This window comes from Plectropomus leopardus, chromosome 11 (genome assembly GCF_008729295.1).
Source record: "Plectropomus leopardus isolate mb chromosome 11, YSFRI_Pleo_2.0, whole genome shotgun sequence".
In the NCBI taxonomy this organism is placed as follows: domain Eukaryota; kingdom Metazoa; phylum Chordata; class Actinopteri; order Perciformes; family Serranidae; genus Plectropomus; species Plectropomus leopardus.
In genome coordinates this window covers 6194155-6207720 of record NC_056473.1, presented here as the reverse complement: position 1 = coordinate 6207720, position 13566 = coordinate 6194155, and the positions used below count along the sequence as shown (strand labels likewise).

The following is a 13566-nucleotide window of genomic DNA, read 5'->3' as shown; positions in this document are numbered from 1 at the left end:
TTTTATTCCTTACCCAGTTAAACAGAGTGATGATTACTCCATTACAGTTCTCATTTAGCATCAAGTAAGATTGTCTCCTTATTCTAGTTTCTTTTACTTGGCAAATGCGTCACCTGTTTGAGCATTTCAAGCTGAAAGTTTTGTTTCGTTCTAGAGGAAAGATGAATTGAATTTCCTGAGTGCTGTGATAGCTGTGTGTAATGCAGGCTTCTTTTACTCTAATGATGCCTCTTTTTCTCCACAGCCATGGTGCTGAGGATTTGCATATCTCCCTAATACCTCAACACGGTGTATTTCCTTCCTTTCATTCCCCTGCTTGGCCTGCACACAGTGCTATTCTGTAGCTGCTAAAAAACAAGTTATACTCCATGAAGTGGGATTCCAGCTGTCCATTTACTGAGTGCTGTAACGCGGCCTCTGTGGATGCTGCATTTTATTTGGAGGCTCTTTTCTCCCTCAGCTCTCGTGACTGACACAGATCATAAACCATACCACCCTTCGCCCTACCCCTCGACCTTCACAAAGCGCACAGGATGTTGGGCCTTACATCAGCTGCTGGCTCCACCTGACTCTCTAAGCCCTTAAGGAATCAGGACATCCATCACTAAACCACTCAGCACCGATGCTACATAGATGCCCTTAGCTGGAGACCAGTTCAGCCTGCCTTATTTAGAAGCCATTGCTATCCATGCTGATGTCGTGGTATAATGGAATCAGCTTTATTGACCTCTCTATGACTATACAGTAACAGACTATATAGCTTGTGTCTATTTCTGAACATCTATGAATGGTACATTCATCGTTCAAGAGCTAGCTGTCTTTCACTGACCCTCTCATGCTGAGGACAGCATGGACACGTCCTCTTACCATTTGCAGTCTCTAATGGGGCAGTGGGCGGGGTGGTCACCCGTAATGACTGTTATGCTGATCATATCTAAACCTTTAAAGATCATTCAAGTCAGATTGTTTTCCAGACTGGAGCTGTGGCTGTCATCAGGGGACAAACTCGTGTGATGTTTAAGATGTGTAGGATTCTTATCTCTTATGCAGTGCATATGTGCTTCCTATTGATTGATTGGAGCGCCTGGCTGACAGGCGTTTCACTTGAGATGTCACTCCCAGGGCATCAAAATACACTGCTTGGACAGTGCCACCTGTTAGCGTTTGTGTAAGATGCAGACAGACATGGGGATGGATGGGTTCAACAATGAATGAAGATTCCAGTGTTCTGTGTTTTCCACGTAATTAGATGTGTGGTGGTAGCTGACTGATAATTCATCTGTCAGTTGGATCAAAGCTGATCAGATCAATGGATTGGAACAGCTGCTGCTGCAAAGGGAGTACAAGCAAACTTTTAGACCGCAGGCAATCAACGGTTAAGTTTTACTTTCACTGCACATGGCATTCTGCTGCTCTGCCTGAGAGTGCAATGAAATGAAAAACAAAAAGATATATGTAGTCCAATAGCACACCTAATAAACGGTCAAGCTCCAAATATATAAAATCTATAATATGTGGCTTCTAGGGCTGCCCCTTTAAAGTCACAGATCGGAATCATCAGTCACAGATCCCTCAGTCAACTGAGTTTTGTTTCTTGTTTTTCTTTCTTTTTTTGATAGTTGCTAATGTGCTGTGCTGTGCACTTTTGGGTACATTTTGGTCTCCAGATTTTGCTACGAAGTGAGTGCTCTTGACTTCCAGTCTCCTCTTTTATTCAAGAGTTGCAGTTTGTGGACAGCAACTGCAGCACCTTACCTTACTACACAGCAGAACTGTAATCACTGTAGGTAAATTAAGTAGTGAATTTAACATGATATATGAAGCATGGCCATTGTGTTAACATAGACAAAATCAAAAGCAGCGGTGGCAAATGCTGTCTGACACCACCTTAGGAGGGATAAAATGGAGTGGGCATGGTGGTGAAAAAAACAACAAAAAACTTTCAAAATTTTACAGAAAAGCACAACAAAAAGATTAATGACAAAAAAAGCACAGAAAAAGTAACCAGTCTGAAAGGATTTATCCAATGAAAAACAAGAAGAAAATACAACACAACACTAACACTAATTAAACATCATGAATTACATGTATTAATGATTTCCTTTTAATTTTTTTTTAAAGATGAGCTCTTCATAATGTGTATTTTATCATTCTGTATCTGCACACCGCAATATCTAAGTGAATACTGGTCATGTTTTGTTTTGTAATACAGAAGGTGAAGCTGATCAGCCTGTCTAGTATTAAATGAATGAATCTGTGAATAAAGTATAAGGAAACAGTGAGAGGATAATGATATAGAAGACGGTAAAAACATGTGTTTAAGTATAAACACACATCTGATTAATGTTTATATCATATTCACAATGTCTATTGATGCCATTTCCAGTTTGGCATGGCAAGTATAAATGTGTTTCTTTGATTGTCCTGACTATAATCAGGACAATTGACTTTAAAACTGCACAATGGGTTAAATTTATATGACCATTTATCTTGGTTTTACTGAAGACACAGTGCCCAGCTGAGATTAGCCACTGTGCAAAGTTCACTCACCTCCATCTCTCACTGCAAAGCCTCTTCATCTACAACCCAAGATTTTCCTCTTTTTTGCCTTTTTCAGACACATTTCTTTGCAAGTTCACAGACTAAATGGTTCATTTGTTACAGTCACAGTACAGAATTTGTGTTCTCCTGGGATTTTAGAGGACCGTATAACAGTAGGAGTCTAATCAGCTGTTCTGCATGCACTCTCTCTTTTCTAACTGCAAGTGGCCTCAGGTATCATGTCGACTTCAAAACAGCAGTTGAGGCTGAGTGAAGACTGGAATACAGTGCTGCTGATCCCCGTTGTTATTTTCCATATGAAACAAGCATACCCTCAGCTGTTCCTCCTTTTTGAGCTGCTGAGCTCCCAAAGGACACGGCGAGGTGGAGAATAAAGCCGAGATCCTGATGGAGGAGCGAGATGAATGGGCCAGTTGTGACAAGCAAAGGAAGGGAAGGAGGCAGCAATTGGGGAGAAGACAAACCCAGTTATTGAAAGGAGAGCATGGGTGTTTGTCACTCAGAGGTGTGAAAATGCATCCTGACACCAGTTTATCACTGTATATTTAGAAATCAGAATTGTGAGAAGGGAATCAGAAATTTGAATACATTAGCATCCTCCCCGCAGCACAAATATCAGAGCTCAATGAAGCTTTATGTGCTTGTCCTCCCAAGTGAAGGCCGTTGAATTGTTTAAATGTGTGCAACCTGAAACGGAAAGTGCTTACGAGTTTAGATCCACTTATTGTAATAGTATCATAAGCAGCATGTAAACACACACACATGTGCAGGCGTGAATTGTCTCACATACACACACACACACACACACACACACTCTTTCAGCAATAGATGATGTTTTTTTATGACTCTGTTCCATAGCCACCTCTCTCACTGGGCATCTACTGATAGCCATTAATCATGGGCTCCCTTGTATTGTCAGCCTCCCTTCCTCTCTCCTCTCTCCTCCCCCTCCTCCCTTCACTTTCAGCCTGTCAGTTAACAAGCTGTGACACCATGACAGTGATGTGTGTGCAACTGAGTGATGCCTGGCTGCAGCTCTTATTGGAAAAGGTATTGAAATGCTCCGGCACGAAGGGGGTAGTGATGAGATTGTATTTCTCAGCTGCTTATGACAGAATGTAAAAATGGCAGCTCTGCTTGGCTATTCAATTACACAACGTGGAAGGAGAGCTTTGTTTTGGGTTGCCCCCTTTGACAGCATGATTTACTGTGGCATACAATCGGCTCCGTAGGAAAGAATCCCATGTTTTTATTTTACACACGGTGGAGAAAATTCAACCATGTATGCAAAAAAAAAAGCATCGCTCATTTTTTCCTTGTGTTTGTGTGCACAGGCTCAGTGTCCCTCAGTGTGTTCCTGGTCTCCCTCGCAGTGACAGTGTGTGCTGTTTGGCTGGTGGCTCTTTGTGGCGTCTGTGGTTGGTGTCAACGCAAGCTGGTGAGTTTACACACACACACACACTTATGCACAAGCTTCACTAACAGATATATTGTAGCTTCCAGTCACATTTGTTGCCATCTTAACATGCTTTAATAATCAGAGAGCCTTAATAAACATTCACTGCTGTGATAGTGCTTGAAAAAGACACAGTGGTGCATTGAGGAAACAACAATGTGTGCAAATATTATGAAAATATGTGCAAATATTATGTGCTGTCTTGTTGAACCGAGAATCTTCAGTTACACAACAGTTATTAAAGAAAACATATTACCAGTGGTCGAAGAAGTAGTCAGGTCTCTTACTTGTGCAAAAAATACTAAATACAATGTGAAAATACTCCAAGTATAAGTCCATAAGTACATGAATATATGCAACAGAATGAAGTATCATTAGTGAATGTGCTTGTTCCTCAAAAAAACTGACCTCTCCATAGCGCCACCTGCTGGCAACATAAAAAAGTGTGGTTTCAGCAACACTGAGTTGTGTCAAAAATATAGATTTATCAGTTAATATGGTTACTGTGTACTTGACACAGTCTCAATACTAATTACCCATAGTATCAATACACCAGCAGCGCTCTCTTGCTTTCTCATATTGTTAATGTTTACTACAATCTTTCTGTTGATAACCAAAAAAAAATGGGAATTTCTTTTTAAGGTAATGCTATAAAATTAGAAAATCAAGTATTGTTACAACACTAGTACAGTATAATAATAATAATAACTTTATTTATATAGCACATTTAAAAACAGAGTTTACAAAGTGCTTTGACAAACAAAACAAAGCATAGGTGAGATAACCCAGAGGGGATATAACTATAGAAGCCAGACAATAATGCTGAACTAAGGCCACACATGAATTAAGGTAGACTAAAACAAGAGACTAGAGGCAAAAACATGTCAGAAAAATACAATAATAAAATAAAACCAGTAAACACAGAGTTTTAAAAATAAGCAATATAATAATAAGCTGGATCGAGACAGAATAAAGAGACAAATCAAAAGACAATTTAAAAGACATCACATAAAAGCAAGTCTATAAAAATGGATTTTAAGAAGTGATTTAAAGAAGTCACTGGTTCTGCCAGCTGTATCTCCTCCGACAGGTCATTCCCAAGCTCTGATGGCAAAGGCACGGTCACCTTTAGTTTTAAGCCTCGACTTTGGAACGGCCAGAGGGGCCCCACCTGAGGATCTAAGGCTGTGAGCTGGCTCATATGGGGTCAACATTTCTGTTTTGTAGCTAGGGGCCAGACCCAGATGAGCTTTAGAAGTGATCATTAACACCTTAAAATCAGCTCTAAAACAAACTGGGAGCCAGTGGAGAAAAGCCAGGAAGGGGGTGATGTGAGGTCGTCTGTTAAAACCAGCGAGAAACTTAGCTGCTGCATTCTGAACTAGTTGGAGGCAAGAGAGTGATTTTTGGTTGATGCCACAGAGGAGGGAGTTACAATAGTCACGCCCGGAGAGGATGGATCTGTGAATGACTTTTTCCAGGTCAGAGTGTGACAGTATATGGGTTTAATTCTTGAGATGGTTCTTATGGTGGTGAAAGGTTAGATCAAAGCCACATATTACTCCCGAAATTCTGTCAGTGGGTTTTAAATTAGTGGACAGGGGACCAAGGGCATCCAGAATTCGGCTGGTAGGGTTTGGGAGTGAGAGCAGTAGTATTTCTGATTTTGAGTTTTTAAGCTGAAAGTTATTTAGTGCCATCCAACAGTTGACATCATTGAGACAGTCTAAAACAGCAGCTAGGCTTTTCTAATAATGGATATCTAATAATATACCTCTGGTTTAATGCATGACTTATTTTGTCTGTTATTTATCACTGTTATACAATTCAAAGTCAGTGTTTGGATGTAATAGTTTTAAAATGGTATTTTAGTTGTACTTGGCTTGAGAGCTACATGCTGAATGTCAAGTGTGGGGAAAAAAATGTGCATGCCCAAAGCTTTTTGGCACAAATTTGATTGCCTGGTGTCCAGCAGAAATATTATGGCTTTTTGTCGAAGACTAATGCTGTTTGGGGCGCAGCATTCATGAAACTGGTGTTTCATGAATGCTGATCTGCTGATCAGATTTGAGCGTAAAGAGGTGTGTGTGTGTTCATGAATGGCAATCAAACGTAACTTGACAGTGCGCTTCCACAAGTCAGCACTAAGCATACATCCTCGCCCATGAATAGCCAGTGACCTCCGTATAAGGAGGTGGAAATTACTATGGATCGGTGCATCCTGTTGACCTGTGAACACGCCTCGAACAAAGAAAGAGTGAAAAACTTTTCCGACGCTGAGATTTATTTTGAGTGGAGCTAAGAAAAAATATTTTATTTTCTTCTGTAAGCAGTGGTGTGACAGGTTACACTGGGCCGGTCTGTATTTTCTCACTATTCTCTTAGGCTTGAATCGTGTTGGGTTCTCGCTGATTCATTTTATTTTATTTTATTCTATGAAACTGCAAACACTTTACACACAAATTCATTCTGATCTTGTGTCATTAATGAGACCCATCGAGTATAATTCTGTTGATCATTATATGATTTTTAATGACGAATCATCAAGTGTCTCATGTTTTCGTGCAAGTTAGAGCAACTAAAGGCGATAAAGGGGACGTAACGGCATGGACAGACCAAATGAAACGCACTGTTTCTCAAGTATAATTGCAGATTTCTGTGTTTGAATGCTGAACACTTTCTATAAAGACCATCTATAATGCATTATGAGGGCATTCATAGTGAATTATAATGCCTTCATAATGCTTTATGACCACACTCATACAACACATAATGTTTACTGATGCACTAAATCGACAGTCATAAAACACTATAGATGTGACTTACTATGAATTATAAGTGTCAAGTGTCTAGTTATAAACTAGAGGGTGACAGATGGAGTTTATAATGCATTATAAATACCATTACTCACCCATACATCAACAATCAACTTATCACTGTATGTGTTAAGTGAAGTGCATTTATAATCATGCATGCTTCATCATGCATTCATGTTTCATTTGTGTAACACATTTTCATGTATTTATAAGAATATATGCTGCATCATTAGTGATTAATTCCCATCTTACACTAGAATGCTTTGGAAAATTTTTGAAAATACATTTTTAAGACTGAAGTCTGAAAGAGCGGCCACAGTTGCATCAGTGAGCACATGACCACAACAGTGCAGACTCCAACTAATTAATCCCTCAGACAGACACAGCTCCAACATCAGTAAAGTGTGCTGAGACAGCATCAGTACCAGTCCACTCATTGAGGAGAAACAGAGCACAGATCAAGCGGACTGACCTCTAATAGAGGGCATGTCATTGTGATTATGTGGTATGAAATGTGATTGATTAAAGGGAGGCAACCAGTCATTAGGCAGACAGAGATGTACGGCTGAGTGCCACTTCACTTGGCTGATTTCTTTTAAATTTGCATGCCTTTAAACTTAATTGATTTCTGATTCATCCTGTGCTTGTACAACCCAGGAACACAGGTCACCTATTTCAAGTTTAGTGTCGGCTCCAACTTGTTTGAGCTCACCATAGCACTGCTGCGAATCTTATCGGTTCACAGATGGCAGGATTTGGCATTACAGCAGGCTCCACACAGCACATGCCTCTCCCCATTATGTCATTTGCATTGCTTAAATCCCCTGAAGGTGACTGTACCTAGATTTCTGGATGACACCGTTGCAACGTATATGAAACAGGGAGGAAATGGCCTGTGCTGAAATGGGACAGTGGAACAGCACAGTCTTTGTATTGTTTGCTTCACTGGAACGTCATGTTATATTTGATATTCCACTTTAAAGTAAATGGAGCAGTGAATGACTTCTGGGCTCCAGCTGTGGATGAAGGTAGCTCTGCTGCCAGCGCCGTGCCCTCGCTCCTCTCTGCTGTAAATGGATCTTATTTCCATCCTGTGACTGTGTCGCGCCGCAGCCACAGAGCAGGGGAGGACTGGGATACGGCGATGATCTGTTGGCCTTATGACCCTGTGAAGGCTACTATCAACCACATCCTCAGTCTCAGGCTAAAGTCAATATGTTTTTCTTTAAAAACCTACAATTATTGCTACGTTTACGCCAAGTGTCCACACTACTCTGGAGACCTTTGAAGATGCTGATGACCGTGTTATAGTGTGAAAACTTCGGGGTTGCATTTTAGTCTCAACAGTTGGAAACTATAACTGAGTTTTTTTTAGGTTCCTTGAATATTTGCATTTTTTATTTCTTGGAAAGTCATTACTTTGACTCAGCTACATTTGAAAGACAAATATTGTACAGGATAATCAAGAAGGAAATCCAGCCACTCCAAAAATGTGAAAAACATGAAAAGAGGAGGAATTATATTATTATTTAAAAATGCCAACATATTTTGATCACTGCGGGTCTTTGTCAGGGCTTTAAAAGTATATACAATCTAGGTATGGCCCCACCTATGTAGTGTAGGAACCACTAGAAAGCCATCACGTGAACCAGATGATGGAATGACAGAAATATCATAATATTAACAGAAATATCATGAATAACAAACCATAATGACAAAACAGAGAGAACATGAAAAATCTATCTAAAATACACTGACTGTGAGAAATAATAATCATTAATTATAATAATTAAGTTTTTAAAGCATTTTTTATGATTAAGCCACTATAATAAAGGCTTTTTTATGCGATCCCTCCTCGCTTTTCACATTTTCTTTCCTGTTTATCCTGTTAGTTCCCGTTTTCCATGAGCACCCGACATACGTTTTTGACCTACATTTTATTAAAGTCTACAAAGTATCCATTCCACTCTCTCTTTCACAAATAATGTGTTTTTGGGATGGGGAAGAAGTCTGTTTTTAGCGGGTGTAAAAATCCTGCGTACACTTGCCAGTTTTGGTGTAAAAAAGGGGTTCAACAGTTATACCTCGTCGTCAGTCCATACAAAGAAATCTTTGGTCTGATTTTTTGCCATCTCTGAAGTATCTCCTTCATGTTTGTTTACACCGGTACACACATACAGGGTCTTGGTATAGATGGAATTAATGCTGAAACAATGCTAAAAAGCTTGTGTGTGTTTTCATGTTATATATATATATATATATATATACATATATATATATATAATAATAATAATATACCATTTTAAAATGAAAAAGTATTCATGTAGATGTAGCCTCGGGGGGATGCTGTTTGTGAATGTCTTATTTGTCTTTCTTATCAGTGCATCTTCAGGGTGTGTGTTTGTGTTTGGTGGTGGGGGGTAACACTGAATGACATCAAGATGTTAATTAAGCTCCTTGTTGTCTTCGGACCACTTACTTATGGAAAAATGTCAGCTGCCCACTGATGTGAAACCACATGAAACACAGTTGCTCTATGTACATAATACCAAAGTGTGACTGAGATAAACGGCAGTCATTTCTATGATGATAAACCTGTTATTGATGATGCACTGCGGTACTGTGCTTTAATGAAGCATAAATACTAGTAATCTTGTTCAGAATCTTTTTTTTTCTCACGTTGATATCTGAGGGTGAGATTTTTTTTTTCTATACATCACTGACAACCATGAAGGCGCAGCAGCTCTACAATCTGTTCGTGTTACAGTCTCCACTCCCTCACTTCCCTTGATCTCTTTATCTGGATGCATAGATGCACTATATTCCCTGAACACATGATTAGAATGTACATACAGTATCATTTGCATTAACACGGTTACTTTCAAGTGTATCCCTTATTATATATGCATACTGTATCTGGTGTACTTTAAATTTATGCAGGCTGCGCACAAACGTTCTCATTAGGTAAAAAGAAGTGCTCACTAGTTAATGCTCATTTCACATGAAGCTACCACAAGCCAAGCCACGTCTAAAACTTTCATTTTTGATGTTTCCGAGTGTACTCTTTGACAGTGTCAGCTTTCATAAGAACAAATGTTTGCCTCAAGCTTCACGTGTCAGTTGCGAGTGGGCCCATGCCAGTTTTGGTTATGATTCATAGGTTAATAGACAAGACATTTTGGGTGAGTGTTGCTTTCGGTGTTTTAGCTTTGGCAACCAGCGCGATGGGTTTTATTTTAAAAGTCCTCATGTGCAGTCATCCTGAAGCCTCCCTCCTGCTTGGCTTTCTGTTATCTAAGCCCCCTGGAAAAACTGCGCATTGAATGCTATCGTCCCCTTCTGCTGCCTGCTAAATCTGTTTCCTTATTGCTGTTTATAGATGCATCAGCATGAAATTTTTAGAATACATGCACTGAGCCAATATGATTTTTTCTTTATGAGCGACTTCACATTTTTCACTCGCGTTTCACAGCAAGTGTTCCTCTGTGTTTTATTGGTTGATTTTGTTTGTTTCATGTCTGTCTTTATTGCTGTTTTTGTAATTAAAGACAAAAGTAGGAACAAGAAAACACAGGGTTGCCACAGTTATAGAAAGCCTTGAATATCATGATATTCCATAGTCTTGTTTTCCAGGCCTCAAGTAATCACATAATCCTGGATTGCTTTGGAAAAGTCATGGAATTGTGATCAATTAAATTGTTAAAGTAATTTCCTGTGAAAAAGCTTCCATGTTATGTTGCATAACAGCATTTCTTTAGCTGTTGACATAATAGCTCTACTTGGCGATGATGTCTGATATTTGGTTCACACCATCACATACGTTGCTTTATTTTCTCCCTGTGTCCTGCCTTTCCCTTCATGTTTCATTAGAGTTTGAATTTGATATGTTTAAATAATGCTGGTCCAGTGGAGCAAAAATAATGTTGTGACATTGTAATTTAGCATGTAGGATCATGAATCCCAACGTTTCCATATCTATGACCCATTAATAATTTTAAGTTGACATGGGGAGCCCAGGGTTATTTTTTTGTTTGTTTTTTTCATGTTCAATAAGTTCAGTGCAATCTCACAGTGCAGTCATTATGTTGACAGATACAGCCCATGCATAAATGTCATGCAGAAGAGGCCATGGAGTTTCATCTTTTCAATGTTCATCTTTGGTTCCCACCATTCTCCGATGTAAGGAAAATATATCTGGTAAAAAAAATAAAAATAATAATCATAAAAACCAAGAAGCATACTGTAAATTAATAGTAATGCTATCTAAATAAGAAAAGAAATAGTCCAGTAGATCACATCATTTGAAAAGGTATGAAATCACAGGTGCCCATTTAGTTAGAATATATCTGTTTTTAATTGCAGTCTAGCAGTTATATTTTCTATATAGAAGACATCCTTAATTTTCTCTCTCCATTGTGTGACTGTGGGGGCTGTGATCTAAGCCAGGAGGCTGTGATCATCTTGTTAGCCAAAAAGAAGGATCCCCAATAATGTTGTTTGATTGTTGTTTTGTTTTGGTTTTAACTGCTCTAAAGTAGCTAAAGTAACGAGTTGGGTAAAGAATACTTTGCATTTCTTTTTTTTTATGTTGTGTAAATTCATGGACATTTTATTTTGGTCCTTGAAAAGTCACGAAAAAGTTTTGAAATTTTGGTAATGAAAATGTGTGTAGACCCTGAAAATAGAACAAATGGTCACACGGTTAGTAAGCTTCTGTGTTGTGGGGCTGATGATTGTCAGCAGGGGCTCATGTTGTAGGTGTTGGGTGGGATTTTTGGATATCAGGGGTGGTGCAGCTAACATCTGTTTGAGCAGCGGAGGCTGTTTGGCATTCAGAAACCCTCTGCTTGCTCCTGTGAGCCCTGTGCCGTTTGATCCGTGACATAGTTGTGAGTGGAGCTGAGATTGAACCTGACCAGATTCACAGGCTGATTTGATCCCTGTTGGGCTTGTATCAACAGCCTTCAGTATTTTGGTTGCGTTAACTGGGATTTGGGAATTCACACTTGTTAGGAGGATGATAGTAATTATGCCAATCAGAAGAGAGAGAAGATGTGAAAATCAATAATTACAGAATTTTAAAGAATTGCCACCACCATCGGGATAATTATATTAAAAGCAAATTATGACCTGTCAGATTTAAGTGATACATAGTGTGATGTAAACTGTATGTCTTTGCAATTACATGCTTCTGGATGTCACACAAGAACACACAGGTATAAAAAATAGATGTTTTGACAGATGCTCAAAACCAGTGATCGCCTGATGATTTATCAGCAGATGACCATTTTAATAGTGCACTCCCCTCTAATTATGCTGTGATGTGGGTAATATTGAGCGAGCATGTAGACTCTTGCTGTCTGCTAATTCACAGCAAACAAACACAGCTGGGTGTTGGAAGGCAGTGCACTGCCAACTGAGACAGAGAGAGTGGTAGTTTCACTCTCTCTGTCTCCTCTCATGTCTGGATTCTTCCAGAAAACCCTCAGCATCCCCCTGGGCAGTCCTACGCCAAGTCTTCTCTCACTCATCTGTCCCATAGCAAAAAAGACATAAAATCTGGGGCCTGTGCAGATGAAGCCTCAGCAGCCCCCCCTCCCCTTTTAATACATCTATTGTGACACTCGTACAAATATCTGGATCAGCAAATACATACATTAATCTGTAGTGGTTATTAGGGAGTCAGTAATTACGTGTTCCAACACATTAATGATAGTCTGTGTAATATTAAATCTCAGCATATTTTAGCCCTCTTTTGTTAACATATTGTGTTAGGCTTTCATTATGAGTTTTTGTTTTTTTTTTCATCTTAATTGGACTTAAAATTTGTGTATATTTTACAGCACAGCATACTTGCATCATTTTCTGTTTTTAACATTAAAGAGTGAATTTCATAAAATGAAATTGAAATGAATCAAAAGTATATGTTGAAAAATTATTCATATAGGCAATGATACTAATAGTATGCTTTTTGAAGAAAAGAACCCAAAAAAAGAAATAACAGTATCAACAGTACCAACATTACAGTTGATAGTAATATTTAGGAGCCATAAAAAAAGTAACAAACTGCAAAGATTATTTCTTGTACCTCTATACACTTACATTGTTAACATTACACCTCCCAGCCTGTGCACAAATTCTGCATAATCACTTTCCTGTCCAAGTTCATATGGGCCTCTGACTTAAGACCAGTATGTTAAGTAAAACAGGATTAGATATTGTTAGAACTAAGGATGGTAGAAGAGGAGATTGATTTTGATCAAATTCAGTAAGTAAACAACAAAGGCCTCTTATTATCCATTTACTTATTTCCTGTATGTTTTAGAAATGTTTATATAAGTATGTGTTAATGCCTGACAAGCTGTCCAAAATTAGGAATTAATCAATCAAGTCCCCCCCTTAATACCGCCCCTGCATTTTTTCACAGAACCATATGATGACGGCATCGCTCCGCTCCAGTGTGTAATTAGACACTGCATCACGGCATCCTGCGATCAAAAGAGGCATGATGGGTGTGACGTTTTACACACCAGCGTCTGCCTCTAGCGTGACGTATCATAAATGCCTTGGCAGCTCTTTCTAGACAATAACAAAGACATAACATGTCAATCACAATCATTCACCTGCTCTGTTATATGACAGCTGATCTCGTTATCTGCTCCTAAGGTAAAGAGCTCCTGTATCTCATTGTTTTCCCAGTTTGTGAACACTTACAGCTGCTGTTCTTCTTTG

The 13566-nt window shown here is 39.0% G+C and overlaps 1 protein-coding gene across 2 annotated transcripts in view; it reads left to right on the top strand.

Moving 5' to 3' along the window:
• Positions 1-13566, top strand: part of syt7a (synaptotagmin VIIa) — a 97691-nt gene that overhangs the window by 38051 nt on the left and 46074 nt on the right. For both annotated transcript variants that reach the window (XM_042495463.1, XM_042495464.1), the window contains exon 2: positions 3897-4000. In XM_042495463.1, coding sequence (XP_042351397.1) covers positions 3897-4000 — 104 coding nt within the window. The remainder of the gene's footprint in view (positions 1-3896; positions 4001-13566) is intronic.